The sequence below is a fragment of the Diaporthe amygdali genome, assembly GCF_026229845.1.
Source record: "Diaporthe amygdali strain CAA958 chromosome Unknown NODE_33_length_508711_cov_65_296071, whole genome shotgun sequence".
NCBI lineage: Eukaryota > Fungi > Ascomycota > Sordariomycetes > Diaporthales > Diaporthaceae > Diaporthe > Diaporthe amygdali.
Genome location: NW_026517053.1, coordinates 170,118 through 196,235, shown reverse-complemented (window position 1 = coordinate 196,235; position 26,118 = coordinate 170,118). Strand labels below are relative to the sequence as shown.

Here is a 26,118-nt window from a genome sequence, read left to right as displayed (position 1 = left end):
AATTGTTTGTGTTTGAGATACTCAGCACCTGCTTTGAATGCAATCCGTCTACTTCACCATGCACAATCGCTGGTTGCTCGGCTGTTTCCTTCGTAATCCCGAAGCAATACATACGCTGATTGCTGGCACGTGCTGGTCTGTTCTGTACGAGCCTGTTGTTCCAAGACGTTAATTGAACGAAAATATCAACCTGGATAAGCTTTGCTGAAGAGGTTCGAAGTATTTGTAAAAGTAAATATAGGATTTCACTATCAGAGCGTAGTGTTATAACTTACAACGCGTGCCTGTTGCAAAGCAGTGATCGAATCTGTATTCGTAGAAGCGGGCAATGTTACACTGTGTAACCTCACGAGTGAAATGAGAGAGCATCGGAGACGAGGTATGTAACATTAGTGGCTGAGCTCCACGGTTTGGCCAAATGATCCCCTCAAATGGAGTAAATGATGGTTTGACGTGTAGCCCATACCACTGCCAGCATCTTCATCGGCGAACGTAGGAACGACTGTGGGCCGGGCAATGTCTTGATTGATTTTGAATGCATTTTGTACCTTTCTGAACTATTCAAATTATGGTGAGCCCGGAATTTTGGTCACATTGAACTGATTTCACTTCGTGACAGAAAACGATTGAGCTACTTGGGAATGGGATACAAAGCTTCCAGTCATTAACACAAATTGTGTCTCCAACCTAACCACACGCAGTTCAGAAACGCCTCGCACCGCCAACACTTCTTCAAATATAATCACGGTAATCATCATCCTCATGCCTGTGCTTTTGTTTTCCCATTCCCATGAAACCATTATTTCCCTTCTCCTCGACGGGCATGCCCATCTTTCCCTTGGCCTTGTCCAAATACTTACGCTGTACGCTTGGTCGTACCCCAACCATCAGAAGGCTGCCTCCGATGGCCAGCTTAGTCGCCGGCTCAAGCCCCAGATATCCCACCTTCTTCATGCTCTCGTGTGCGCTCAGCGCCAAGCTGCCCGTTCGGCTCTTAAGCGATGACATCGACCCACCCGATGAGTACGTTTTCGCCCGCAATGGGGATCCCCGAGGCGAGGAACCCGGCTCCAGCGGTGGGTTGTACATCTCGACGGTACCATCGTGCGCGTTAGTATTGTGCGTTGTTACTGCGCCGCGCGAGGACTCCCCTGGTTGCTGCTGCTGACGCGCCTGGTATTGTGAGGATTCGTCGGCCAGCCACTCGCCCGCCGGGCTATATACGTCGTTCGGCGAGAAAGGGAGGACGCGCGGCCTTAGCGACGGGTGGCGGCTGTGCATGACGGGGTCCACGGACCGGCGCTTCTCATCGATCCATGCCTCGTTCTGGCGGCCTCGCACGGAGGACGACGGTGACTGCATTTCGGTGGCATGGTCTGCGTTTCCATATGCCGCTGTCGAGATCGTGTCTATCGCGCTATACGCGGGAGGGATTGAGTGGTTGGATGCTGCCCGTCGCAACGGGCGGGGTTGATCCTCGGGGAACGTCTTTGTGAGGTCGTCGTGGCTCTGCGTGACACGCTGGTCGCCGTCCGGCTTCGGCGTCAGTAGGCTTGATGACGAGGCGGTGGTGCGTAGAGTCGCCTGTGATGCCGGCTTCCGGAGTGTTGCGACCGAAGCTATATTCAGCTTATCTTCCCCCTCAACAAATGAGTACAGGCTACATCGCATATTGCTGTCCCGCTGGCTCACTCGCCGGCTGAAGCGCGTGCTGTGACGTCTGACGAGGCTGTCGAGGTCAGAGGGCAGCTCGAATGTCCTACTCATGCGCTTGGTTGCTGATGTAGAGGCCGCGGCCCCGGTTTCTTCCTTTACCCAGGTCTCAGGGTTGTCCATCTCCACAACGGCTTTTTCTAGATCGTTTTCGAGTTCACCCAGGGTTGTTTCGTCGATAGCGTCGAGTAGGCTGGATATAACCGTGTCGGCATCGGCTGGAAGCTCGGAGGACCAGGTGCTCGCGGGAAAGGAGGATGATCCGGGGCTGCTAGTATCCTCCAACTCTGAGACAAAGGATTGAGGTGGCGATGGCCAATGGCTTCCAACGCTGGGCGGTGAGAGGGGGCTGACCGTACTGCAAGCATCTAGTTCCGAGGGAGCAGTCAAAGGCGTAGAATCGAGCTCAACTGGATCGCGTGAAAAGGTGACTGAGGATGGGCTGGTATCTTCCAACTCAGCCACGAAAGCAGTCTCTCGAATCGGCGCGAGCGAGGAGGAAGGCAATGTATTTGACTCATTCTTTCGGATGGTCGTGGCCGGGAAGGGTGCATGAGGGACGTCCTCTTTCGACGTCGCTGTGGACAAACGTTCTCGTGACTGGAACGAAACGGAAGTAAGATACTCCTTCAACAAGGGATATCTCTCAGTCTTCAAGCGCGCCGCCGACGCAATGAGTCCATTCGCTGTCGTTCCTAGCGAGGCAGGCATACTCGTTGCATGCTTCAACAACACCTGTCCAATATTTGGGTTCATCGGCGCCCCCAGTGAGGCATTCGCGGTGTTGGCACGCACAAGCTGGGCGCCCGCTTTATTCATCTCCTTCTCATGTTCTCTCTGCGAATGCTTGTCTTCGACAGCCGTCACACCGGCGTCGATGGCGGCGTGGGAGACAATTTTGGTTGCAGTGTCAACGGCGAGAAGCTCCGCGCCCACAGACCCGATACCCATGGTTGCTCCTCCCAATACTGCACTAAAAGCCATGGGCCCGTAGACATCCTTGTTCCGCGTTTCCGGCTCGATTCCCTTGATGCTCATGTGGTGCTCGATGATCTGGCGCTTTTTCCGTGCATTATGGATCAGGGGCCCGGCGATCATGGCACCGATCATCGACACGCCTCCCGTGGGTCCCGCAGCGAGCGTCGCCACTGCTGTGCTGGTCGATGCCGCCGACAGTGCGCGGGTATAGTGTTGCCATTTCAGCTGAAGTTGGTCTCCATCCAGTTCGCCACAGAGGGTGTCAAACTCGTCGAACTTGAAACCACGCGGCGCTCGCATCGTGACCTGGTTGGATTCTTGTTTAGGGGCCGTTGCGTGGCGCAAGCGATGATGTTGTCACGAGAACGAGGCGCATGAAAGCCGTTGGAAAATGGTGGGTTTTCTGATGTACTAAACTCGTCATTTTTTGTTACTAATACGAAAAGGTTCATCGTTCGGCTGGAATATATTCAGATGTTGAGGATTGTTGCGAGCAACTCGTATTGCGAAAGTTCAAATACGAGAGCGAGCGATCACTTTCGTAAACTTCTGGATGAATGCGAATCCGAGCCTTCCGCTATCAGACATCCAGCTAGTTTCGCTGATTTAAGGTTATGGCAGATGCCACAAATTGAGTCAGACGCGTGGCGCAGGGGTGCAAAGGGGAGTACGTTATGGCAGTGCCGTTCCAGATTAGTATGTAGTCTAATTGGATGTGCACCGGTCATACCGTGATAGCGATAGCTCCAGACTGTGAAATGATGGGGTGATCGAAGTCCGCAGCGCAACTCGTCTGTTTTGGCCATTCACCGATCTAGTGGTTTATAAGCTATCGTTTCCACCTATAGCGCATACCTCATTTTGACTTACAATCCACCGCTACTATACTGATGCAAGACGGCATAGTATGGTCAGTGGTATCGAAAAGTGCCACCCAACGTGAACGCCTTTCTCGGCACTTCGCGGACAGCCACGTGCGGGATTCACGTCGCCGAAAGACTAAAGTAGGTTTGAAAAAGACACACGGCCTCGCGCGCAGAGAAGACAGAGCATTCTTTCTGCCTCAGATTTAGTGGCGTGTGATGGCCATCTCGAATCTTGGCATTCGCCAGTCGAAAGGCTCAGCCGGCAACCAAAATAGGATGTCCATTCTATGGCGAAGGAGGTAGCTCGGTCCTCCACACTGCAATGAAATGATAATTGAAAAGATGGCGTGCGTCCGATTCACAGGTCACAGGTCGTCCTCTAGGTCCAGAATTTGATTCACAACCGTCTCAAAGCCGCGGTGTTGCGAACGGAGAACGTCGAGGATAGGGTAGGCAGCAAAAGGTGACCTTGGTACCCAGCGTGTGGTGGGGAGTATTAAGGCGTCAAAGATAAGCGTGCAAATTTTAAGCATTTCTGGTGTGGAGCCTGTGCACGAGTGATTCCATCACCGACTGGGTGACATCTCGACTTAGAGGTTTCCTAAATGTCAAACTGGAAGCCGTATGATCAGCAAGAAATACTCGGTCACGTCCTGAATTTGGGCCACGACGCTGCGTCCTTGAATGATCGACCGATCCAAGAATGCCGACGGGTTGTCAATATAGAATCCGGGCACATAAGAGCCCCACCAGACTCAATCTACATCTGTGTGTACGAGATTATCTCTGTAGCACGAAACGTCTGTATAAATGTAACACAGACTGCCACACACAGGAGATGATAGAGAAAAGACGTCGGTAATCATGCCTCTTGAATTCGAGACAAAGTCTTGCACCAGGTCTTCGAGAAAAGTTCATGGTAAAAAGTTATTTCATCACTTGTCATGTATGTCCCTCACACTATAATATAGTATTGATGAGCACAGTCCTCATTTCTGCTTGAGCTCAACCCGCTCATTGATAAGGTATTTGAGGACCCAGACGCGAAATGGTTTACTGGAGAAACCAATGATGTACAGAAGATGAAGTAGAATCTAAAGCCATTAGACCCCTTTCAATATTTGTCGAGCAGGGATCTGAAGCTGAGAGACGGATTCGCTGGCACAAATCATTCCACTCAGATTTTGCCAATGCCAGCCGAGTTTGGAACGCTCGACTGTGCCGAAGTTGCCGTGCTCGCGCTGGCAATGTTCTTGCCCTGGAAGTTGGAGAAGAAGGACGTATCCTTGGCGCTGTATCCGGTGCTGCTTCCAAAGGCGTTGAGCTGGCAAGTGTGGCCCAGGTACGACGCACACGCCGCGTTGCTGGTGGTATCCGGGCTGTTGAACATCTTTCCTGCGAAACTGCTCGCCTCAACCTCGGCGACGACATTTTGGAAGACGGAGCCCTCGACGACCACCATCGCGCCCGCGTCCACCTCGAAAGCGTGTCCTGAGTTGGCGTACCAGTAGTTGTTCACTGCATGGAGGAGGGTGTTTCCGCCTACTTTCGGAGACCGTCCTGATGTGTGATGAATGTAATTGCCTTTCAGCGTAATCAAGTCATTGGAGCCAGTGAAATAGAGACCCCAGTAATGGTGACCATCACATGTGGCAGACCAAGAGGTTGATCCGTCTATCTCAGTGTTAGAGATGGTGACGCGGTTTGAAGCGTCATATCCTAATACGATATGTTGACGTCCAATGAGAGAGGTCTGTACACGCAGAATTAGCAACATATTTATTCATACTCGATATCCTCTGTCATCATCATTGAGCAATCTCAAAGTATGCCTTACCTTGACATGGTCAATCCAAACCAGATCGGCTCCGTTCAAGGTGATGGCATCGCCACCCCAAACGTATTGAGGGTTGAGGTTCGTGATGTGTACATTCTGGATGATAATATTGCTGGCGCCGCTGACGATCTTCAACCCCTTTCCTTTGATAATTCCGGCGCTGCCAGAGCCGACAAGCGATTTGTTCGACTTGACAGTGATCGCGGAGATCGCGGCGTTGTCGTAGGTGACCGACACTTTGGGAGCATTTGGTTGGTAATTCGTGCACCACTTTGATGGAACGAAATCAGCTATATGTCAAAGAGCACAGTTTCTGGTGCGGCAAGCGACTAAGGCCAAACGTACGTCGTTCTGGTTGATTGCCGTTTGACAGCCCGAGGCGGTTCCATAAGGAGCACAACCTGTGTTGGAACCCGGTCAGACCAATATAGGGTGTAGCCATATAAACACATGGAGGTCCTATACCTGTTGCAGTGGTTGTACCCTCAGTTCCGGTGAAGTCGAAGGTCTTTGAAAGAATGATCACACGTGCCGAAGAGTCGCCAAGGTCTGTTGTAAATTAATAAACTGCTCCTTCCCCAGATGCTATACACCATGAGAGTTTTGAAAGAAAGTAGGGGGAGAGCTGCGGCAGGACAAGGGGTCCAAGATCATACGTACAACTAACAAGTTCGGCATTAGTCGTAGGATAGACGGCTGTGGCACTGCCGCCGCCAGTGACACCCTTCGCAAAGCCTTCAGCGGCCCCGCTTACGCCTGCCGCAAGAGCTCGGTCACCGGCGAAGATGGCCGTCAGCAGAAAGAGACCGAAGTTGAACATGTCGGGCACGATGGAAGATTGAAAAGGCAGAGGCACAATAATCAGGTTGAGATAAACTTGGTGAAGACGTCTTCGAGAGCCCGTCGCGATGTCACACAACTTAAGGCTCAAGTTTCCATCCTTGCTACGAGGGCATAGATGATCTCAAATACGTACTTTTATACGTGATTTTCCCGCGATGCCTCTGCTGCTGTTGGTCAGGCTGGAGCCGTATCTGGCGCCGGAGACAGATTCCTAATCCTCTCCATCACGGGGCCAATTTGCGGCGCGAGGTCTGCAGTCAATACTACGTAGACTGCCTGACACTTTTGTCCGGACAGGGTCTTACATCGCGAACAAAAGGATTTCTTGTTTTCGCTCTCCGCAATTGAAAATTGTATAGCTCGAAATTCCTAGGGTTGCTGGGGCCGTGGGTCATTCCCGTGCTTGGCACGGGACGGGCACCTCCTTCTAAGCTTCTGGTTGATGGGATTTCCTGAGAATATTATCCGGCCCGGACGTTATATCACGGAACGGCACCCTTATCAGAAATCACAACACCAGTCAATGGTCACACAATTCTTAGTGGATCTAGGTTCGGTTCCTGTCAAATGCGTTAGCGAATTCCACCACTGTCAGCGCTACCCAAATCGCCGGGGGCGTGCCACATCACGGGAGTTATTGCACAAAGCTTCGCACTTATCACGTTCCACGGCCCCTGCCCAGCTCTTGGATGCCACATCCTGTGCCGGCTTCCCGCAGTCCTCACTAAACAGCTTCCTGATTCAAATTGGCTGGACATCTCACTATCTGTAGCATTGTACGGGTGATGCAACTGTTGGCCGCCCCCAAGTCATGATTAGTGCAACTTGTGCTTCTTACTGGCCCGTCGAAAGCTGAGTACGAATTTTGGGGATGGACGTCACCATCCCGTACGAGGTGAACTAATTTCATGTCTCATCTTCAACGCCTTATAGTTCAGTTTTGGTAATCTCAAGTACCTTCTAGCGACATCACTAGATGAATGCATCCGCGAAGTTGTATCTGATGGCCTCCTTGATTTGCATGAAAATTGTGGAGACCGACGTTAAATCTTTTTAATAATTGGTCGTTGGCATGAACATCATGCATACACATGCAGCCGAGAAGAACACATTTACACAGATTTAGAACGTTCTACTAGCAAATTTGTGCGATTAAGGTGATGAAGGCTTGAGAGAATAGTCTGGTTGGCATGGCGTCTTGACTGCCAGCATTGTAAAGCCTCGATTTTGGTGAGATACATGAATCTTGTCATAGTTTTCAACCTGAGACAAAATTATATCGACAAAATTATATCGACAAAACCTGTCCCTCACGAGTCGCTCCAGATTCGATACGGAGAGAGACAACGTGTGTACCTTCAGGCAGTGTCGACTCTGTGTCTTGGAAATCTGCGCATGATGGTGCCTACAATATACACTTCGGATTTTAAGGTACCGCGCTACTTCGTAAATTGCGGGGGAAGTCCACTTTATCAGGGCCATTTAAGCGTTTTGAGGCCCATCGTGGCGTTTCTCAATTGAGTACTCCTCCCATAACTACAGCGCTCAAAGCATTTATGTACGATTGTGGAATCACTGGGACATATACGTTCATCTGACTAAGAAAATGGAAGATGTGTCATGGATAAACTAATTTGCCTGTTCAGCATGTGCAATGTGCAGTTCAAAATTCTTATCAATGGCTCTCCTGGCCATGGTTATATCGGAGACGTAGGCTTGGTTCATCAAGATGAAGGCGTAGAGTCACATTATGATTAAGTACTAAAGTTCTGTCATTACGGACGAATGAAGGACGAGAGCCAGCTGCTGAAGCATGGTCTTCGTCTCGCAGTCGCAATATACTGGTGGTTGAGGTGATGCCAACACCAATCTAGGTGTTTTTACAAGCCCCGATCTGGCGGAAGTAGTATCCGTGGGGAGTATAGCTTGTCCCTATAGTTCCAGCACCATTGCAGTTGGTGTTGTAAGTTCCCTCACAGATCTTAATGTCGGAAACGCTGTAGTCGACGGTGGTAGCCTCGCCGGTGGAGAGCCAGTACTCCATGTCCGTGTGCCTATATCCCAGCCAGTGACCAGGCAGACGCGGCACGGGGTCGTTGAGGTGCGTGATCCGGTATTCGTTACCCGCCTGCTGCGAGATATATTCGGCCAGTTTCTCGTTCCCGATGCGTGGCGACCCGTACGTGTAGATGTCACAGGGATAGCCATCTTCTCTGAGCCAAGCGCCGGCCATGGTAGCCATGGCTGCGCCCAGACTGTGACCGGTGGTGATAATGGCATAGTTCGGGTAGCTTTCACGGGCAGATTTGACAAGATTGGTCATGGTTGGATGCATATTATCGAATGAGGTGGCGAAGCCTCCGTGGATCATGCAGCCATCGCACAAGTTAGTGTCGGTGGTGATAGCCTCTAGACTTCAGACAAATTTAGTAACTCATCCGTGCAATTGTCATCTTGTAGTTTAAACTTACTCATAGGCGAAAGATGCGCCGTTGTCTGTTCCCTTGAAAGAGACGATGATAACTTCTTGTACGGGATCCACTCCTACGTAACCAGCAGTGCCTGTACCGTCATTGGCGCTGCGGACAGTGTGAGCAGGGATTGATGGAAATCTTTACGGCGAGGCACCTTACTTACTCTATGATACCTTCCAAAAATACCCGGTTGGTCTGCAAGTCTGGACAAGCATCGTTGGCACAGGAGACCAGGGTCCCTGCTGTCAGGGAGTCTGCAGAGTTGCAGTATGCGGCTGATGCATATTGGGCAACATACTGGAAGCTCTGCAGCTGTGCCTGGGTGACCGTGGTCGTGGAGGTGGAACTCGTGTTTGCTGCTTTATGTTAGTATATAATGTCATGCAAGTTCTTCTGGCAAGTTTTACAGGAATGGCTTACATTGACTGTTTCCCATCTTCCAAAATGGCCGTAAAGAGCGGACGTGTTCTCGATTCCAATGGAAAGACTGTTGGCGCAAGGAGCCTGTCGGATGGAAAACTGAGAACACCAGCAGCGCACCTTGAGCGGATGCAATGCAAACAGAAAGAAGAGTAGCTAGAACCGACGAGCAATAGATCTGGGGGTACAAAAGGCGACACAGCAGCTTTATCAAATCGATTCGCAACCGTACGTTACAGTCCTTTCCAGTCTCTACATCGTAACATTGAATCCATCAGACTGGGGCTCCGCATGCCCGCGGCCGGGAAGATTGCCGATTCGAGTAGGCTGCAGCTCTCAAAAGAGATGCAAATATCCGCGCAAGTCCACTTACACGGTCCCTGACTCAATCGTGCAGATTTGGCACCCGATCGGCTCAAATCCTGTGGCCTCAACAGTATAATTGAAACACCCTTTTTGCATTTTGCGTATTGGCTGAGAGAAGTTCGCGAACACAATGTAAGGTGTCTTTGTGAGGACCTCTTCTTTGGGTCTGGAAATGAGAAGGTGTGTGGAGCCAAGAGTCGTTGCAGGGTCCGCCTCCGCCTGCTCAGATGGAACTTATCCTTGACGTTGATGCAGGGGTCAGGGTATTTACGAAGAAGGTATTCGGCTCGATCCGTGGAGACCCACAGCAATTGAACCACAGCCATACGCGGTCCTAGGAATATGTTGGTGTGGTACGTCTATCCAATGCTTTCCATCTGTCGGAGGCTCACAGGCCCTGGCCCACTCCTTCGTGGCCCTGGCGAGAACTTCACCCGGAGTCAAGCAAGCCTAGTCAGATAGACTCAACGAGTATTCCCATTCAAAGCAGAGACAAGGGCGACCAGTGATCTGTTTCACTGAATAAAATTGAACTTGTTATGAAACCATGCCAGCTAATTCATCTGTCCGTGGTCAGGGAGAGATGGAAACTGAGCTTTGAGAGAACTCCAGATTGTTGTATTGGATTGCCACCAAATAGAAAAAACAATGCATGCATCCTGCCCTGTGTCACAACGAAGCTGGTAGTCCTGCAGTCGTTCTTTGTGACGTGGTTGGATCAGTCTCAAGACTGTGGATACCTTATTGTAAGTAAGATCAGTTTGCCCTACGAATTGCCATTACTGTTGGCCAGGTAGAATTGTAAGTAATCTGTTTTCCTCTCTGCCACATGTAAGTATGGTGGGTACAACTAAGAGTGGTGGAAGTCTGCGGGCCGCTCTGAAAGTCTGAAAGGGGAATAATGGACGCGTTCAGTGCTGAAATAATTGACTGATTGTCAGCCTGATACTTGTGACAGCGCCGAATCATAGACAGGAAGCCAGTTCCTTGGATCAATTGAATGGAGGGGGACAAGGAAAGAGCGAAAAGCGCAGAAGGGAGCTTGCAGCTGGTACCACATGCAGACTTGTGGGCTTTGCTTCATACCCAGAGGCCCAGAGCACCCACTCCTGGACAACGAAGGGCAATGCCATCCTATCCATTGTGCCAACATTTCTCTGTGAGTACAACTCAACTTTGGTGGCCTTGCAGTGCTGAACAGATGTTATTACGAGACGCGCTTGTGCAGAAAGCTTCCCCATCCCTTTTCACCTCGTCACTCACCACCCTAACCTTTACTACCCTTCATTTTAACAACAACATCACTCGATATTGACCACCCAATACCTACCAGAAATATCGCTGATACTTTCTGACATCATGACGACCACTCTTACTTCTAGTGCTGCCAGCCAGGCCGGCGAGTCCAAGAAGAGCGACCCTGGTAAGCAGCCCGTCTGATTTCTTCACTCATCTCTCACGACTTGGTTCCTGGAACTCACAGCCTATCCATGCCCGTCACGATATCCCACTACGCGTTCGTCATCGCAATTATCCACCTTCCCCTGCCCTGTGGCAATCGTGACCCCGCTCTGGATCATTCACAACGTGATGATGCAACCTGTGAATGGCGGTGGTGGTGACAGAGTCCTTCCCCTTCCCTGTCCTGACTGGTCAGGTGTACTTTATGGTTACACTCCCAGCCGACTGCTCAGTTATCGCTTGCCCAGGACATATGCACACTCCGTGCACTGTTCAGGACATTTGGTTGGTGCTTGGTGCAAAATTCTGGAAAATTATGGAGCTGACAGTACTTCCCTCGACTTAAGACGGTAGCGACATCACCAAGACTGAGGCCACAGAGCCTGAGGACAAGACCGAGGCTGATCGCCTCACCTCTACTGTCAAGAACAACCTAGAGCGCGTCAAGCATCGGGAGGGAGAGTTCACGGAGCACCACAAAGAGAACCCCAAGAAGGGCTCTCATGATCCCAAGTCCGGCCGTGAGTAACGCGTCTTTCACATGCCCTCCTTCATCACCCAGAGTCCACGCCGTATCTCTTTGCGCCGTTCAACGGCTTTAACTGACAATTTCCCCAGCTCTTGACCTCCCCAATGACAACAGCGTCCACGTCTCCGAGCAGGGTCAGATGCCAAATTTGACTCACTGCCACCAGTACGATGACAATGCGCAGGCATTTGCGGAGTGGAAGGGCTCGTCCCAGCCATCCTGCCCAAAGTGGGATTCGCCTCCATACATTCGAGGCGGCCCTTCGAGAACTTCTGGCTCCGACGACAGAAATAACCCATTCGACCCGACTGCCAGCACCGAGCGCTCGTGTGGTCAGGGCCCCAATGTGCCTCCTTACGCCTAGTCAACCCACAGTGCTCTTCAGCATAGCCACACAAAACAGAGCCCGTCTTTTTTACCCTGTTTGAGTCACGGAGGCAAAGACACTTTGGGAAGGAAATCTTGGGTGATACCACACGGCCACAGCACTAGACTGGACTGACAGGCTGTTCAATTGTGACACAGCTGCAAACATGCGGTTCTGCACTTGCGCTAGTCTTCGAATTAGGAGATGGCTCGAAACCGAGAACGCTGAGTCTGATATACCAGAGAGGAAGAAAGACACAAACAAAAGGTGGTGCTCCAGTTGCAAAGCAACCCTTTGTACACTAGCCAATCAAAGTCAACCTAGGGGTAATTCTTTTGGTACACGGGAACAGTTCACGAATCATTTCCGCACCACTTGAACCATGGAATCAAACACACTACTCAAAATCAAGAGTTCGCATACACTCTTCTGGGCAAAATGAGGCTTTGTAAGTCTGGGAGGGAGCGGCCTAGGAACGAGGGGAAACCTAATCCACATTCCGTCAATGCCGTGATATCGCCGAATTGTGCCTGGTGGCGATCTGGCTGAACTCCAACAATTGATGGGGCTCGGCGTCTTGGGAGCTTTCCTGACAGGTGCCAGCCCCTCTCTTACTGTGTGGGGAAGCTTTGAAGCTAGCTATAAGACAGCTTTGTTCAGCATGATTCCCACGTGGATGAGTACAAACAATTGAAGCAAAACCACACGAGCTCGTGCATCCCAATCCATCAAATTCCATAAATTCACTCACTTCCGACTACGATGGCATCGACTGTAGGCAAGGTATGGATAGACCGGCTCATATGAGCAATGCCGCCCCACCAGATGACATTATAGCTTTGGGAGGTTTTCCGGCAAGATACACGCCTCGGATCAAGGAAAAGGATCGAGCCCAAATCTCTTGAAGCTACGAAATATCAAAATGAAGAAAGGGAACCGCCGTGCTAACCTGTGAGCATGGTCAGACAATTACTTGCAAAGCCGCCGTTGCATGGGAGGCTGGCAAGCCGCTAAGCATCGAGGACATCGAGGTCGCGCCGCCAAAGGCACATGAAGTGCGTATTGAGATCTACCACACGGGGGTCTGTCATACAGGTCAGCATATGTCGTGATTTCTCCCCCGCGCCCTGCAGACGACAGGGAAAGGGACAAATTGGTCGGTCGTCGGTCGGTCGGCTTGTACCGAGCTGATCAGGTCCCTACCGCAGACGCCTATACTCTCTCGGGCAAAGATCCAGAAGGAGCTTTCCCCATCATTCTCGGGCATGAGGGCGCTGGCATTGTGGAATCGGTCGGCGAGGGCGTCACCAGCGTGAAGCCAGGCGACCATGTCGTCGCCTTGTAGTAAGTTGCGCTCCGCCCGTACTGACTCTGTTGCCACCCCTTCCCCTCCTCACATCGCCGCCAAGTATAATTCCAATACCGAGAAAACTCCTTGGACACTGACGTGGGCGCATTCAACAGCACACCAGAGTGCAAGGAATGCAAATTCTGCAAGTCCGGCAAGACAAACCTGTGCGGTAAGATCCGTGCCACGCAGGGCCAGGGCCTGATGCCGGATGGGACGTCGCGGTTTCGATGCAAGGGCAAGGACCTGCTGCACTTTATGGGCTGCTCAACCTTCTCGCAGTATACAGTCGTAGCAGACATCTCAGTCGTGGCGGTGCAGCAGGACGCGCCGATGGAAAAGACGTGCCTGCTCGGCTGCGGCATCACCACGGGCTACGGGGCGGCGCGGATCACCGCCAACGTCGAGGAGGGGTCCAACATCGCCGTCTTCGGCGCGGGATGCGTGGGGTTGAGCGTGGTCCAGGGCGCCGTCGCGCAGAAGGCCGGCAAGATCATCGTCGTGGACCTCAACCCGGCCAAGGAGGAGTGGAGCAGGAAGTTCGGCGCGACCGACTTCCTCAACCCGTCCACGCTGCCCGAGGGCACCAGCGTCGTCGACAGGCTCATCGAGCTGACGGATGGAGGATGTGATTATACCTTCGATGCTACCGGGAATGTCCATGTAATGCGCAGCGCCTTGGAGGCGTGCCACAAGGGATGGGGCCAATCCATCGTGATCGGTGTTGCGGCTGCCGGGCAGGAGATCCAGACAAGACGTGAGAGCTCCCTACTCACCCCCTCATCCATGTGCTCAAATCTATTCCTATCCTCCCAACACCAGCCAGGAAAAGGCTGACGTGCCCGTTTCCCACAGCCTTCCAACTCGTGACCGGTCGCGTCTGGCGCGGCTGTGCCTTCGGCGGCGTCAAGGGCCGCTCGCAGCTACCGGGCCTGGTGCAGGACTACCTCGACGGGCGGCTCAAGGTCGACGAGTTCATCACCCACCGGCAGAAGCTGGCCGACATCAATACCTCATTCGAAGTCATGAAAAGCGGCGACTGTATCCGGGCTGTCGTGGATGTGCGGGGTAGGTAGTCCTTATCCCAGCGTTTTCCGCTCATCTTTCTTTGCTCCTGAAGAGGCATGGTGGGCTGTCCACGCCTCTTTGCCGTCGAGAGATTCTTGGTTCCGTGGCTCATTGCAATTTGCTTTATCAAGGTCGGATCAGGGCTTCCCTGTAAAAACAAATAAAACCAGAGCATTTTGAAATGCGTCTGTCTAGTCTTGGAGTTGCAATGGATGGACAGCATAGACTGTTAGGGATCCGTAGGGAAGTGAATAAGTCCGGATTCCAGGAGATGGATGTTGACCGTTGGGGTTGAGAATGCGCCTGAGAGGCGAGGCCGAAAAGGCGAAATTGTACACAGCATGGGATTCACGGAAAAGGCAAATGGAAACAATGCGATGAAGGCCCTCGGCCCTGCAAAACAGACGACGGGACAGGTTTGCATCTGGGTGGAGCCAAGTCGATTCCCTAGAACTTATACGAGCCATCTCGCACGATTGACCATCAGGGTCCTCAGATGCTAAGTTGTCGAAGAGACGGCCACCATGCCTTTGGCTCCAAGACTGGGGTGTAGTGGATGCACACAGTCCTCGGCACCCTCTACTCGTGGCAGGTCATTTCAATGGTCGTGGTTTCAAGATCGTGTCGATCTCACAAGAACGAAGTTGGGTCGACGCATTGCCGTCGTAGTGGTTTCCCCAGCAAGCCGGCAGGCCCGGAAATCGTCCGTACTCCGATGCCCTTAACAACCCGAGTCCCTGCACACTACACATCTCATCGTGCTGTAGCGCATGGAATGGCCGAGACTCAAGCCCGGCGAGCGAAAGACCATTGACGCCGGCTTTCTTTGTCCTGCATGTCGGGAGGCATGTCTAGCGAATGCGGCCACGTCTCCGGCTGGCGTAGTGACAGCCTGCTAGGTCTGGGGTCATCGCCCACGCACTCGACTGTCGTGTCGTCTGACGGGTTCAGTACTGGCGGCAGCCTCGGTCGGTCGGGCGGCGTTGCATCCAGTGTAGGGACAAAGCCGGTGGCTAAAACAAGGTCACATGGCCACAGCTGGGGGCGGCCGATTCCTTATCTGCCTGATGTATGCAGGACTACGGTGGGGCCTCGTCGGCCGGTTCGATCTTCGGGCCAGCGCTTCGCCCGGCTACCGGCTCCTCGGGAGATGGCAGTCGACGTCGCTCGGGTGCAGGCCCAGATTGGTGCCCTTTTATCCAGACAGCATGTAGAGCATTGCCCAGTGCAAGAACTCAACCACGAGGCAGGCAGGGCAGGCAGGCAGAGTCACTGATAGATAGATAGACAGGCAGACAGACAGACAGACAGCCTGTCCGGCCGAACCGCCGAATCGTGTCGCCGTGTGATTCGTGTCATAATCACATCTGGGCAAGTCGGAGAGTTTGGACCTGTGACTTGATGACCGACTGAGCGCGGGTGGCCCGTCTTCAGTTGGATGGGGGCCCCGGCTCCAAGGTTGCGCTGCAGGAGTTCTCCACGAATTTAGCGAGAGGTGCATCCACCCACTGTGCCACCTCTGCCGCTGGAGGGTGCCCCGGCGGCAATGAAAGGGGAGGGTGCGAGTATCAAAACGCCGGAGCCGCAGATCTCGCCATCTTGTTTCGGGGAGCAAAAAGCCCTTCCTCTCCCACGACAAAGGCACACGCGATCCACGGCATTTTCTGTTGCCATTGACTGGGCCGGCCTTGGGCCGTTCTGCGGAAACCGAAACCGCCGGTTGTTGAATGTAGGGCGGTAGCCTTTGTCCCCTGGCGAAGGGGCCCTACGCTGGTGGCCCTGTGGGCTAGTGAAACTGGACCTTTTGTCTGGGGACGGGGACGCCCGCTGTGCATTTTCGGTGGGCTGTTGGGGTGAAGGGAGGGCGGGAGTGAGGCCGTCCTGTGGTGGGCATCTTATTAGTCAGGGGATGCATCCATCTTGGGAGGAAATGCCGATGAACATCCGTAATATCAGTGCCGCCGGCGTGACAGTCCAAGTTGGGAGATCGTCGTCCCCTGTGCATGTAGAACCAAGCACAGCGCTAGGAGCATCGGGCATGATGATGTCTTGTGCACGGCATGCCACGCACATGGGCGCTCGTGTCCGTGTAGATAGCGAATGTGTGAGCCCGTGTTGACGTTCCCGGCACGAGATGGCTAGGTGAGTCCGCTGGGTTGGTGCGGTGAGGATGTCAGGGGTATATATGGGCATATGCAAAGTATACGGTCAACAAAGCAGGGCAAGGAATCGGCAACATCCATCACCGCCACCGCTAGCGATCTTCGATAGCCAGCAAATGGCCCAGCCACTCCACTAGATGGCGAGCAGTACAGCGCAGCACAGCGCAGCACAGCGCAGCACTTTTTCTGCAGGATTGCCAGCATGGCGGCCGTGTGTCACCGTTGTCCACCAACCATGCCGGGCTTGCAGGGCAGCCTTGGGACGGATTGGATCTTGCTCCAAGTGGCTCCCAACACGCCACGTTGCTCATAAGGTGATGGGTTGAGAGTTGACTAGCGATGCTCTGCCGTCGACTCGAGCGCCGGCAATGAATGAAGGACTGACTGCCTGCCTTTTTTTTTTCAGAGACCCAGCATTAGTTAGTCTGCCCCGGCTGTGGCCTTGCCAATGTGCAGCTGAGTGCGGAAGTTTCCGAGCCAGCTGCAAGAGCACCCTTGGCCTCTCGTCCTGTTCTCAAGGGCGCATTGATGGATGGCATTTTTAGAGATGCGGCAAAGTCCACATGGACCGACATGGACATGGACATGGACATGGCTGCCGTGACGGCGCAAGTGGCTATCCGGGAGGGTGTGGGGCCTCGGATACTTGGGTACTTTGGTACATAGACCATACGGGACACTTCTTCGCATGCAGCGAGATGTGTGCTGGCTGTCATTTGTTCAGCCCAAGTCAGCGAGCGAGAGTGATGGGTGTGTGAATAGCCCTTCTGCGCCCCCCCCCCCTGTTTCCGGCATCTCAATGTTCCAAGGAAAGGTTGTCTGTCTGCCAGCTGCTGGACCCTGACCTTGACCTTGACCCTGGACCTGGGAAGGCTGGGAAAACTGGACTGGGGCTGGGACTGGTCTGAAGAGGCCAGACCCGAAGGACCACTGCATGCGCTGCGTGGCACGGAACGAGAGCCACACGGGGTTGGGTTACGCCTGCGTATACGCCTGCGCCTGCAGGCTCCAACACTCTCTCGTCAGCTGGAACCCATCCGATCTGATCTGACGGGCACCGCTCGAAGGCCCGGCTCGGTTAGGTATTAAAGGACTCCTGGGCTGTTCCTCACGATCCCTTCTTCCTCCTCGTCTCCTCCCTATTGCTGACTTACTTGCCGTGCTGCTGTTGTCGTGATTGCTTGGTGCTGCCGTGTACTCGTACTATACAGACGGTCCACGTCGTCGTCGTCTTCCTCCTTCTCCCGGTCGTCTCACAGCCCAGTTGCATCTCGCTGCTGACCTCATCGTGTCCGACTACCCCGAAAGCGGAGCCTCACCATCTGTCATCATCTATCATCAATCAGCTAGCTTGCCTTTGCCTTCTGCCTCGTCATTGACGCACCTCATCTCGCAACGCCCACCCGGCCGCCCTCTTCGCTTTCCGTGACACACGGGGCATTGCACAATTCGAGAAGTGAACTCTGCTCGTTCGACAAATTAATTTAATACCACGCTGGTGCACCAACACCGTCTCTGACCGTCAAAGCAAAGCCCCAAACCTGAATCAAGTCAGCCTCGCCCGCCTGCTCACTTATAATCCCTGGTTCGCCCCTGGATTCCCCGGCCGCCTTTTCCAGCATCTTCCTTTCCCACCCAGACTTCCCCATCATGTGAGTACATAACATTGCCAATTTCCTCCTCCCTTGCCTATTCCTAATCCTCGCCTCATTTCCTATTTATCATCTTCCTGTTTACTAACAGTCACTGTCCATCAAGACGCCACCTCGGTTGACGAACTCGACTCGGACCTCTACCTCTACCTGCAACTTACATCTTCTGACTTGACGACATCACAAGTCTTGCTCACCCGCCTCACTCAACCACCTTCACATCCGCTGCACTTAACTCCTTCATCACCTCCATCGATCGATATCCCAAGACATCAACATGGCTCCCAGCAAGAAGCCCAGATGTGACGCCTCCTCCTGCAAGGAGTTCGCTCAAAGGATCGTGGGTGACTGTGGCTTCTGCCAGGGTCACTTCTGCGGCAAGCACCGTCTGTTAGAGGACCACAAGTGCGAGGGCCTCGAGGACGTGAGTATACACCCGGTCTCCTTTGAAACTGCTCAATGGTGGCTTGTTGGCCTAGACGAGGTTCTGGGCAGCGGCGATTTTGAAACATCTTCAAGGACACTGGCTAACATGACTCCCAACCATTCCAGTGCAAGAAGGAGGCACACGAGCAGAACGCAGCACAGCTGAACAAGGAGCGCACCCAAGTCGTCAGGATATAGGCATCTCCCAGCGACACGTCACCCCCCGGACGGCACGTGCATTCCCAGACCGAGTCCGACAGCAGACGTATCCGTCTTGTCTCACCCCCGTCGATGCACACACGACAACCTTTTTCGTGGCCATTATACCAAGTCTTCGTCGATCACCTTCATATCGTGATGCGGCCGACACCTTGCGGCCGACTCTTCAAATCCGGCCTCTGAGCAGGAATTAATAAGCAAACCATATCATTCTGGATCGGGCGAAATCCCCTACATCCTCTGTACCACATCACATCACATCACATCACACATCGCACACGCAAGTCACATTATTTACGCATGGCGTCAATGGAGGTCGTCGTCCCATCTGCACTGCTTTCATGATATTCAGCGGCCTTGGCGACCGACGGGCTTCCTTCGGGGTGGATGGGCCCTCGGCCCCCCTCCCCCTTTTTGGGTGTTTCGGAGCTGACTTGGGCTCCCTCCGGCTTTTGTCTTTTTTGGTTCGGTTTCGGCGAAGCTTGTATCTTGGGGCCAAGTACTACTTGTAAATAGCAACTCTGGTGGCATTTACAAACTCAGACAAACCTTACGAACAGAAAGAACTTCCTTCTTCCGTGGCGTGACTAACTGATGAACTGACCCGCGCGACCTTGGCCCCAATGGCCCGTCCCCCGGTATCTCCGACATCGTATCACCCACGCAGTACCAACACCTCGGACCGCGTCACTGAGCAAGACCCCGGGAGGCGAATGCGACCGAGTCATGGCGACCCGACTTCCCCAACCTGGCCAGCCCCAACAGCGTCCAACTTGGCTGACGGCCAACATTGTCCTGGCAAACGTCATCGCAAGTGGAGGAAGTGGTTCTCTAGTCCCTCGGCCATCGACCTGTCCACTCTGCAGACAAAAAGGTGACACGACACTGGGCCGGTTTCAGCAGAGTTTTTGGGCGATCAATGCCGAAAGGGCAATTCAAAAGAAAGAAAGAAAACAGCACAATGCAAACGAGTGAGACAGCGGGCTTATTCTGGCCCGGTCCTTTCTCTTTTCGCGGGCGCCTCTTTCCTTCCTTTTTTCCCGCCCCAAGCCAGTCACACCCGAGCCTGCGCGGCCCGCCCATCACTTAAAGTGCATGCATGCATGCGTCATCCGACACCGAGGTCGTCGCCACGGGCTCCCGCGAGTCAGTGCCGACATACCGTCGCCGCCGCCGTTCGTTGCAGGCTGCATGTGTTGCGTGCTGCAGCTTCTGCTTGTAGGCTGCAGGTTTGACAGCCGACGGATGTCTCACGCACGTAGAAAAGAAGCAAACCCACTAGAGACAAGAACCATTTTGAAAAAAAAAAAAAAAAAAAGAATGAAAAAAAAAACCGGGATGAAGCGCGTGACACTGATCAGACGCTCTGCTGCCCCCGATATAGCGGCCAGGAATATGACTACTGCTCACGGGCAGCACAGCGGCAAGAGGGCGTGCGGCTGAGAAGCTCGACGGTCTTGCCAATGCAGTGCGGCGGTCCTTCAAGGTTTGCCATCCGCAGGTTTATCTCGAGGTGCAGCCTGCCGTCAGTAAGCTTTTCAGTTGACTCGTCTTGCGGCAGCGCTTATATGCACCTCTCGAGCAACTGTTCGTGTCTAAGTTTGAGCCGTGAAACCAACCATGTCCTCGGGACGGCCAGAGCGGGATCTGCTGCCGGACTGTTCCTTACACACGTTATCCATTGTAAGCTGATTCCTGAGGAGAAAAAGCGAATAGAACAGGTGGGAGGGATGGGGGGTATATGGGGGGTATGTAGAGATCGTCTGCAGTAGCGATTGAAAAGATTCCATTATTTACAATATTTACACTATGTCTATAAATGATATAACCCGAACGAAACGCCGCACTCCGCGCCTATGTGAGGGTATAAAAACATCTAAGCTTCACATAAGATCTTACACCTTGACTGTTCCCACAAGTTCGAAGCCTGGGAAAATCTTTCCAGCAATTAGTAGGCGAACTTTGAGAGGGGACTCTGCCTCGCCGGCCTGGAGGCAGAGCACTTGCTCCACAGAGCACGACTAGACCAAGAACTCCTCGTTCAACCAGTGCTTCAGGACAATGTGCCCCTCGTCATGTGATTCCTTCTCTATGCGGACAATAATAGCCGCATGGCTATGCCGATTCTTGTGAATCCACACGGGGTACTTGCGCCACCCAACACTGTCCAGGGCCCTGATCATCTCGAACTGGGTTGGTGCAAGCGCCAGCGTGGGCTGCCCGGGCTGGCTCTGCTTGCGCTCATGGCGCAGGATGTTCCGCTCGCTGGCGCGCCGGGCCCGGGCCTTGTCGAGACCTGCAAACGGCTCGGCCTCGCTCAGCAAGGGGGTGGAGGCGGAACCGGCGTCGGGCTCGGAGGAGTCGCTCTCGGAGTCGTCGGACGAGCCCAGGTATTCCTGGTGCTGGGAGCTGTTGAGCCCTTCGTACGCGTCTTCGACCGCCCCGCGGATCTCGTTGATCAGGAGTGGGACGCGGTATTCGGAGATGTCGATGCCGGCCTCGCCGTTCTCGTGTAGTGCGATGCGCTTGGAGCTGCGCACTGTCTGGATCGCGCTGTTGACTAGGAAGGCTACGATGCCGATGGGGACGAAGACTACCAGTGCCATCATGAAGGGGATGCGGTATAGGCCCTTGTTGAATTTCTCTGAGAACGTATCCTTCTTCCACTTATGCGGTGGTATATGTTCGACTGGGTATACTGGGTCGAGGATGACATCTTCGTAGCCTGGGACGAAGTTTGCCCGCACTTTCGTCAAATCCGTGTAGGGGTCGGTTTTTGCAATGCAAGTTGTGTAGTACACCGCGCTTCGATCGTTCGTGATATTCGCATAGAGTGTCCGTCGTTGGAACTTGGCCAGACCCTTGATGAAGATGGAGTTGGTGTCGGCCAGCACCGCGAGCAGGGGCCTGCCGGTGTCGCGAAACTTGTCGATTCCGAACAGCTGTCGTCCAGACATGGACAGTGTCCTCGCGCCCAGGGTGTTCCACACCTGGTTCGCCCAGCCGTGCAACGGTGTCCGCACCCCGATAAAGGGGCTGGCAAAGGCGGTGAAGTTCTTGCACTCCAGCCCGTCCAGCACCCCTTTTGCGAACAGCAGGCCGATCGCATAGCGCGCGACGAGCCCTCCGAGGCTGTACCCGACGACGCTCAGCTTAGCGATCCTGCCGCCGCGCTGCTCGATGGCACGGAGCTCCTCCTCGATCTCGAGACATAGCCGCTCGCCTCCAAGCTCGACGCCGTCGTAGGTAAAGGAGCCGCTGTTGCGTTTAGCGCAGAGGATGTTGACTTTGTCGGCAGGGTACTTGGCGCGCAGCGCCTTCGCAATGCTCTTCATGTGATTCGGATTGCCCCATAGCTATTTAGTTGACCGCCGTGTCAGCACTACCAACGGTGGTTGCTTGTTGATGGGCAAGGCAAGGATGCGACACGGTCGCAGCGGAAGCGGCATGACGTAGGATGCGCAGCGCAAGGCGAGTTGGAGAGCTGAAATAGGGGACAGGTCAGAGACTTACCCCATGCACCAGCACGCAGAGATGGTCGGCCTCGACTGTGCCGCCACTGTACTCGGTATGATCGGCCATGGCGTCGTCGCTGTCGCTGTCGCAGTCGCTGTGGCTTGCGTGCGTCGTTGTCGGGATCGGGACAGATCAAACAAGAGTCAATGGACCGGACAGAGAGGCCAGCGTCGAGTCTATGACATGATATAATGATGCGCAGTGGTTTCAATTTCAGGCGGGTCCGTGGATTGCGGATCTCCGGGCTCGCCAAACACCGCTAAAGCCGCATGCTTGGTGCATCGTCTTCAAATACTCGACCACTACACACATCCGTCGGCACGCCCGTAGAGGCATCAACGGGTGTGCGCAATTGTTCACTGCTGACAGCATTGGCTCTATTGAACTCAGCCACCGCGGGCTGATGAAGATGGCTCGATGCCTGCTCGAGCCAAGATTGCTGCAAGTAAGTTCTTGTCCCTTGGCCAGGCAGATCCATGTTTACAACGCAGAGCCCAGGACCACGTAGTCTGTCAAGAAAGTACCGGAGTAATCGGATGCATGCCGTCGTGGCTGCTGAAGCCTCGGCTCCTTTGTCCTGCAGACTTCACCTCGACGTATGAAACCGTCGAGAACGTCGGGGACAGTGAGATACGTATTCATTCACGAGTAGCATGTGCCTGTCTTGTAAAGTTCGCAGTGGTGTCCGGGCACGAAGACATCAAAGAGAACCGTGATGTCTTCCAAGTTGACTCTCAGCGTCTTTTTGCCCCTCGGTATTAGACTTATTGCGAGGAGCCTCCAAGTCTCCCGGCAATGTGTACATCCTCATTCCTGATGTCTCCTCCGGTCTTTTCTGTGAGCTGTTCATGGCATGTGACATATAGTCTATGTACTGCAGTAGGTAAATAACCAGGCTGCCCTGATGATGCAAATGTATGTGTTTGAGAGACGCACCCAGATGTTCTCAGCCTGCCATTTTCCGGTGCCGCTTCCGAGGCCCCTCTTGTGAAGCTTTATACCAACTTGAGTTCTGCGAAGAATTTATTAGAGCAGATGACACATCGGTATATCATGTCAATCAGGAGCTGTCCATGGCTTGCCCAAGTAAGTTGAACTCGCAAACTGCTGCACGTCTGAGGAAGCTCCCGTAGAGTCCAAGTTCCATAAGCCCTTGCAGCCTACAGTGAGTACTTCGTGACCAGCGTAGTGGGGCTCGCTGCACTCCAACTGGTGCATGTGCGCCCAGCCGTAGATCCATTGCACCTACCTGAGCCTCGCCGCGCCTCGTACATCAGTACTGCTCGACTAGAGAGAAGGCAGGCCAACCTTGAAAGTTTATCGTTTTTGGTTCAACTTTGCAGACCAATTCACCACCGTTTGAAATATTTCAAGATATCACAGGCCTGTGCTTTCCGGTAAATGCGTCTTCCAACCCAAGGCCTGCAGTCTCTGCGACTACTCTGCAGGTGTCCTGAGACACAAGGAACAGGGCAGCGAGTTGTCAGACGTTGGATCACCACGAACACGTCCTCTCCTCCGTGACTCCCTCGCTCACTCAGCAGTGCATCCAACGCCATGTCCTCCGTCCCTACCAGCGCAGTTCCCGTCTTCAATGGCCTCAAGCACCTTCCTTGCCCTAAGGAGGCAGGAGGCGCAGAGTGCAGCACCCCTGGGTGTCTCTTTGGCCACAGGGCCTCGTCACTCGATGGCGCTGCAGATGCGCGGCAACCGAAGCGTCAGAGGGTGGAAGACACTCATGGTCCAGATACAAACTACTCGCAACTGAACGGGCAAACCGCTGGTGATGCGCAATCACGCAGCTCGCAGACCAGCAATCCACCCTCCATTGTGCCTAAGGGCGGTAGCTCAACCCGTCACAATCCGGATATCAACAACTCACTGGTCAAGGGTCCCAACGTCGACATTCTACAGATGGGTGAGGGCCAGGTTCAAGATTTCATCTCTCAGAATTCTCGGGCTGAGAGCCGACAAGTCACGACGAATGATGAGATCAAGACGTCTCAGCTTTACGATCCATTGTCCCCGCCGTCGCCGTCTTCCGTGACGCATCAATCAATGCAACCAACAAAGACTAGTGGTTCACAGCCATCGAGACTTGGCTCAGTTATTTCTACTTCCTCTGCCTCGCAGAAAAGGCCGTCTCCAGTTGCTCGGCAGTCAACGCCGATATCAACCAAGGGTTCCGAGTTGTCGAAGCTCAATTCGGTACCTATCAAGCCTGAATCACTAGCATCGGGCTCGTCCGCCCCCAAGGACGGCCAGGCCAAGCCACCCTCATCCGGCTCCCAGACCATGACCAAGCCGGCCAGGAAGCCAGAGACTTTGAACCCCCGGCACCTTCAGAAAGCTCCGGCGACTCATAACGTCCGGTTGCAATTGCTCAAACTCCTTCACCAGCAATTCGCCCGCCTCAACGAAGGAGTCAGTAAGACGAGCGCAAAGCACACCGAGATCAAGGGGCTGGTCCTGTCAGGTCAGGAACTCATATGGATGGCCCTGGACCGCGAGCAGCATATTGCCACCCACAAGGCGTCGATTTATGGAAATATCATCAAGCAGGATGTGGTGAGATACAAGCGGATGACGGTGGACGACTGGGTCAAGGAGCGCAAAGAAGCAACGGAGAAGAAGGCGCCAGAGAAGAAGCCAGCCAATGGCCCACCTGTTGTCATCATGACAGGCTTGAACGCCGACCAAGAGGTTGAGGTCCTCAAGAGAAGGCTGGTCACGCCTATCACAGATCTCGCGGCATATGGCTATGTCCCCATTCCACCTACCGATGAACAAATCGCCGAGGCGAAAGCGGCCGTTCAGATGTCTCAGAACTGGGAGAAATGCGATAGATGTACTGCGCGGTTTCAAGTATTCCCTGGCCGCAACATCGAGACTGGGGAGCTTGCATCTGGCGGGCAGTGCACTCATCATCCAGGGAAGCAGTACCTTCCTGATCGTCCAAAGGGAGACCACACCCACATCCCAAAGCGGTATCGGTGCTGCCAGCAGGACGTCGGTGAATCACCTGGCTGCGCCAAGGGAAGCAACCACGTGTGGAAGACCAGCGATCCCAAGCGGCTTGCGGCACTATGGAACTACGCAGCTACTCCTCCAAACGCAAAACCCGATACGGCAAAGGCCGTCTGCTTCGACTGCGAGATGGGTTACACCGTGTACGGCATGGAGCTGATCAGGTTGACAGCAACCTCATGGCCAGACGGTGCGGAGCTTCTCGACGTACTTGTACAGCCTTTCGGCGAGATTCTAGACCTCAACTCGCAGTACAGCGGCGTCTTTCCAGAGGATCTGGCACGAGCGGTATCCTGGACCAAGGATTGGAAGCCCGCCGCGCAGCAGCCTGGCGAGAGGAGGATACTGCAGAAGGCCTCGTCTCCCGAAGTCGCTCGCGACCTCCTCTTCTCCCTCATCAGCCCCGACACTATACTAATCGGCCACGGCCTCGAAAACGACCTGAACGCCATGCGCATGGTCCACTCCAAGCTCGTCGACACGATTCTGCTCTACCCGCACAGACGAGGCCTGCCAATCCGAAATGGCCTCAAGTTACTTATGGAGCTACATTTGAACAGGCGCATTCAGATGCAAGGGGCGGAGGGCCATGACAGTGCGGAAGATGCCAGGGCCGCGGGCGAATTGGCGCGGCTGAGGGTCCAGAAAGAGTGGTCTCTGATGCAGTCGAATGGCTGGAAGCTAGTGGACGGCATTGTGCGGGAGCCTGGCTGGGAAGCTCTACAACAAGAAGGCCGCATCAGCGAGGACATGGAGGAAGGGGGCGCTTTTCTAAGCGAGGAGTTTTTGGAGGCTCCGTAGGAATTACACAACTATCTGATGAAGCTCAGTCTCAGCGTTCCAGGG

At 53.8% G+C, this 26,118-nt stretch overlaps 8 protein-coding genes across 8 annotated transcripts; 4 read left to right on the top strand and 4 right to left on the bottom strand.

The window, feature by feature from the left end:
* Window positions 1-732: 732 nt before the first annotated feature.
* On the bottom strand, window positions 733-2,991 carry J7T55_002263 (uncharacterized protein; the record flags this gene model as incomplete). Its single annotated transcript, XM_053132796.1, has 1 exon — window positions 733-2,991. One exon carries the CDS (start codon window positions 2,989-2,991, stop codon window positions 733-735), a length of 2,259 nt encoding a protein of 752 aa, XP_052989234.1.
* A 1,743-nt stretch (window positions 2,992-4,734) lies between these two features.
* Window positions 4,735-6,214, bottom strand: J7T55_002262 (uncharacterized protein; the record flags this gene model as incomplete). Its single annotated transcript, XM_053132795.1, has 4 exons — window positions 4,735-5,310; window positions 5,395-5,664; window positions 5,740-5,795; window positions 6,055-6,214. 4 exons carry the CDS (start codon window positions 6,212-6,214, stop codon window positions 4,735-4,737), a joined length of 1,062 nt encoding a protein of 353 aa, XP_052989233.1.
* A 1,893-nt stretch (window positions 6,215-8,107) lies between these two features.
* J7T55_002261 (uncharacterized protein) lies at window positions 8,108-9,147 on the bottom strand (the record flags this gene model as incomplete). Its single annotated transcript, XM_053132792.1, has 4 exons — window positions 8,108-8,651; window positions 8,709-8,816; window positions 8,875-9,067; window positions 9,132-9,147. The coding sequence occupies 4 exons, from the start codon at window positions 9,145-9,147 to the stop codon at window positions 8,108-8,110; spliced, it is 861 nt and encodes a 286-aa protein (XP_052989232.1).
* A 1,709-nt stretch (window positions 9,148-10,856) lies between these two features.
* Window positions 10,857-11,851, top strand: J7T55_002260 (uncharacterized protein; the record flags this gene model as incomplete). The annotated part of the gene is made up of 3 exons (XM_053132791.1): window positions 10,857-10,920; window positions 11,306-11,479; window positions 11,577-11,851. 3 exons carry the CDS (start codon window positions 10,857-10,859, stop codon window positions 11,849-11,851), a joined length of 513 nt encoding a protein of 170 aa, XP_052989231.1.
* Window positions 11,852-12,776: 925 nt separating this feature from the next.
* Window positions 12,777-14,278, top strand: J7T55_002259 (sglutathione dehydrogenase; the record flags this gene model as incomplete). Its single annotated transcript, XM_053132790.1, has 5 exons — window positions 12,777-12,805; window positions 12,870-12,949; window positions 13,063-13,198; window positions 13,319-13,959; window positions 14,058-14,278. 5 exons carry the CDS (start codon window positions 12,777-12,779, stop codon window positions 14,276-14,278), a joined length of 1,107 nt encoding a protein of 368 aa, XP_052989230.1.
* Window positions 14,279-18,361: 4,083 nt separating this feature from the next.
* On the top strand, window positions 18,362-18,708 carry J7T55_002258 (AN1-type zinc finger protein TMC1; the record flags this gene model as incomplete). The annotated part of the gene is made up of 2 exons (XM_053132789.1): window positions 18,362-18,508; window positions 18,637-18,708. The coding sequence occupies 2 exons, from the start codon at window positions 18,362-18,364 to the stop codon at window positions 18,706-18,708; spliced, it is 219 nt and encodes a 72-aa protein (XP_052989229.1).
* A 2,042-nt stretch (window positions 18,709-20,750) lies between these two features.
* On the bottom strand, window positions 20,751-22,311 carry J7T55_002257 (uncharacterized protein; the record flags this gene model as incomplete). Its single annotated transcript, XM_053132788.1, has 2 exons — window positions 20,751-22,085; window positions 22,243-22,311. The coding sequence occupies 2 exons, from the start codon at window positions 22,309-22,311 to the stop codon at window positions 20,751-20,753; spliced, it is 1,404 nt and encodes a 467-aa protein (XP_052989228.1).
* Window positions 22,312-23,802: 1,491 nt separating this feature from the next.
* J7T55_002256 (uncharacterized protein) lies at window positions 23,803-26,073 on the top strand (the record flags this gene model as incomplete). Its single annotated transcript, XM_053132787.1, has 1 exon — window positions 23,803-26,073. The coding sequence occupies one exon, from the start codon at window positions 23,803-23,805 to the stop codon at window positions 26,071-26,073; it is 2,271 nt and encodes a 756-aa protein (XP_052989227.1).
* Window positions 26,074-26,118: the final 45 nt, after the last annotated feature.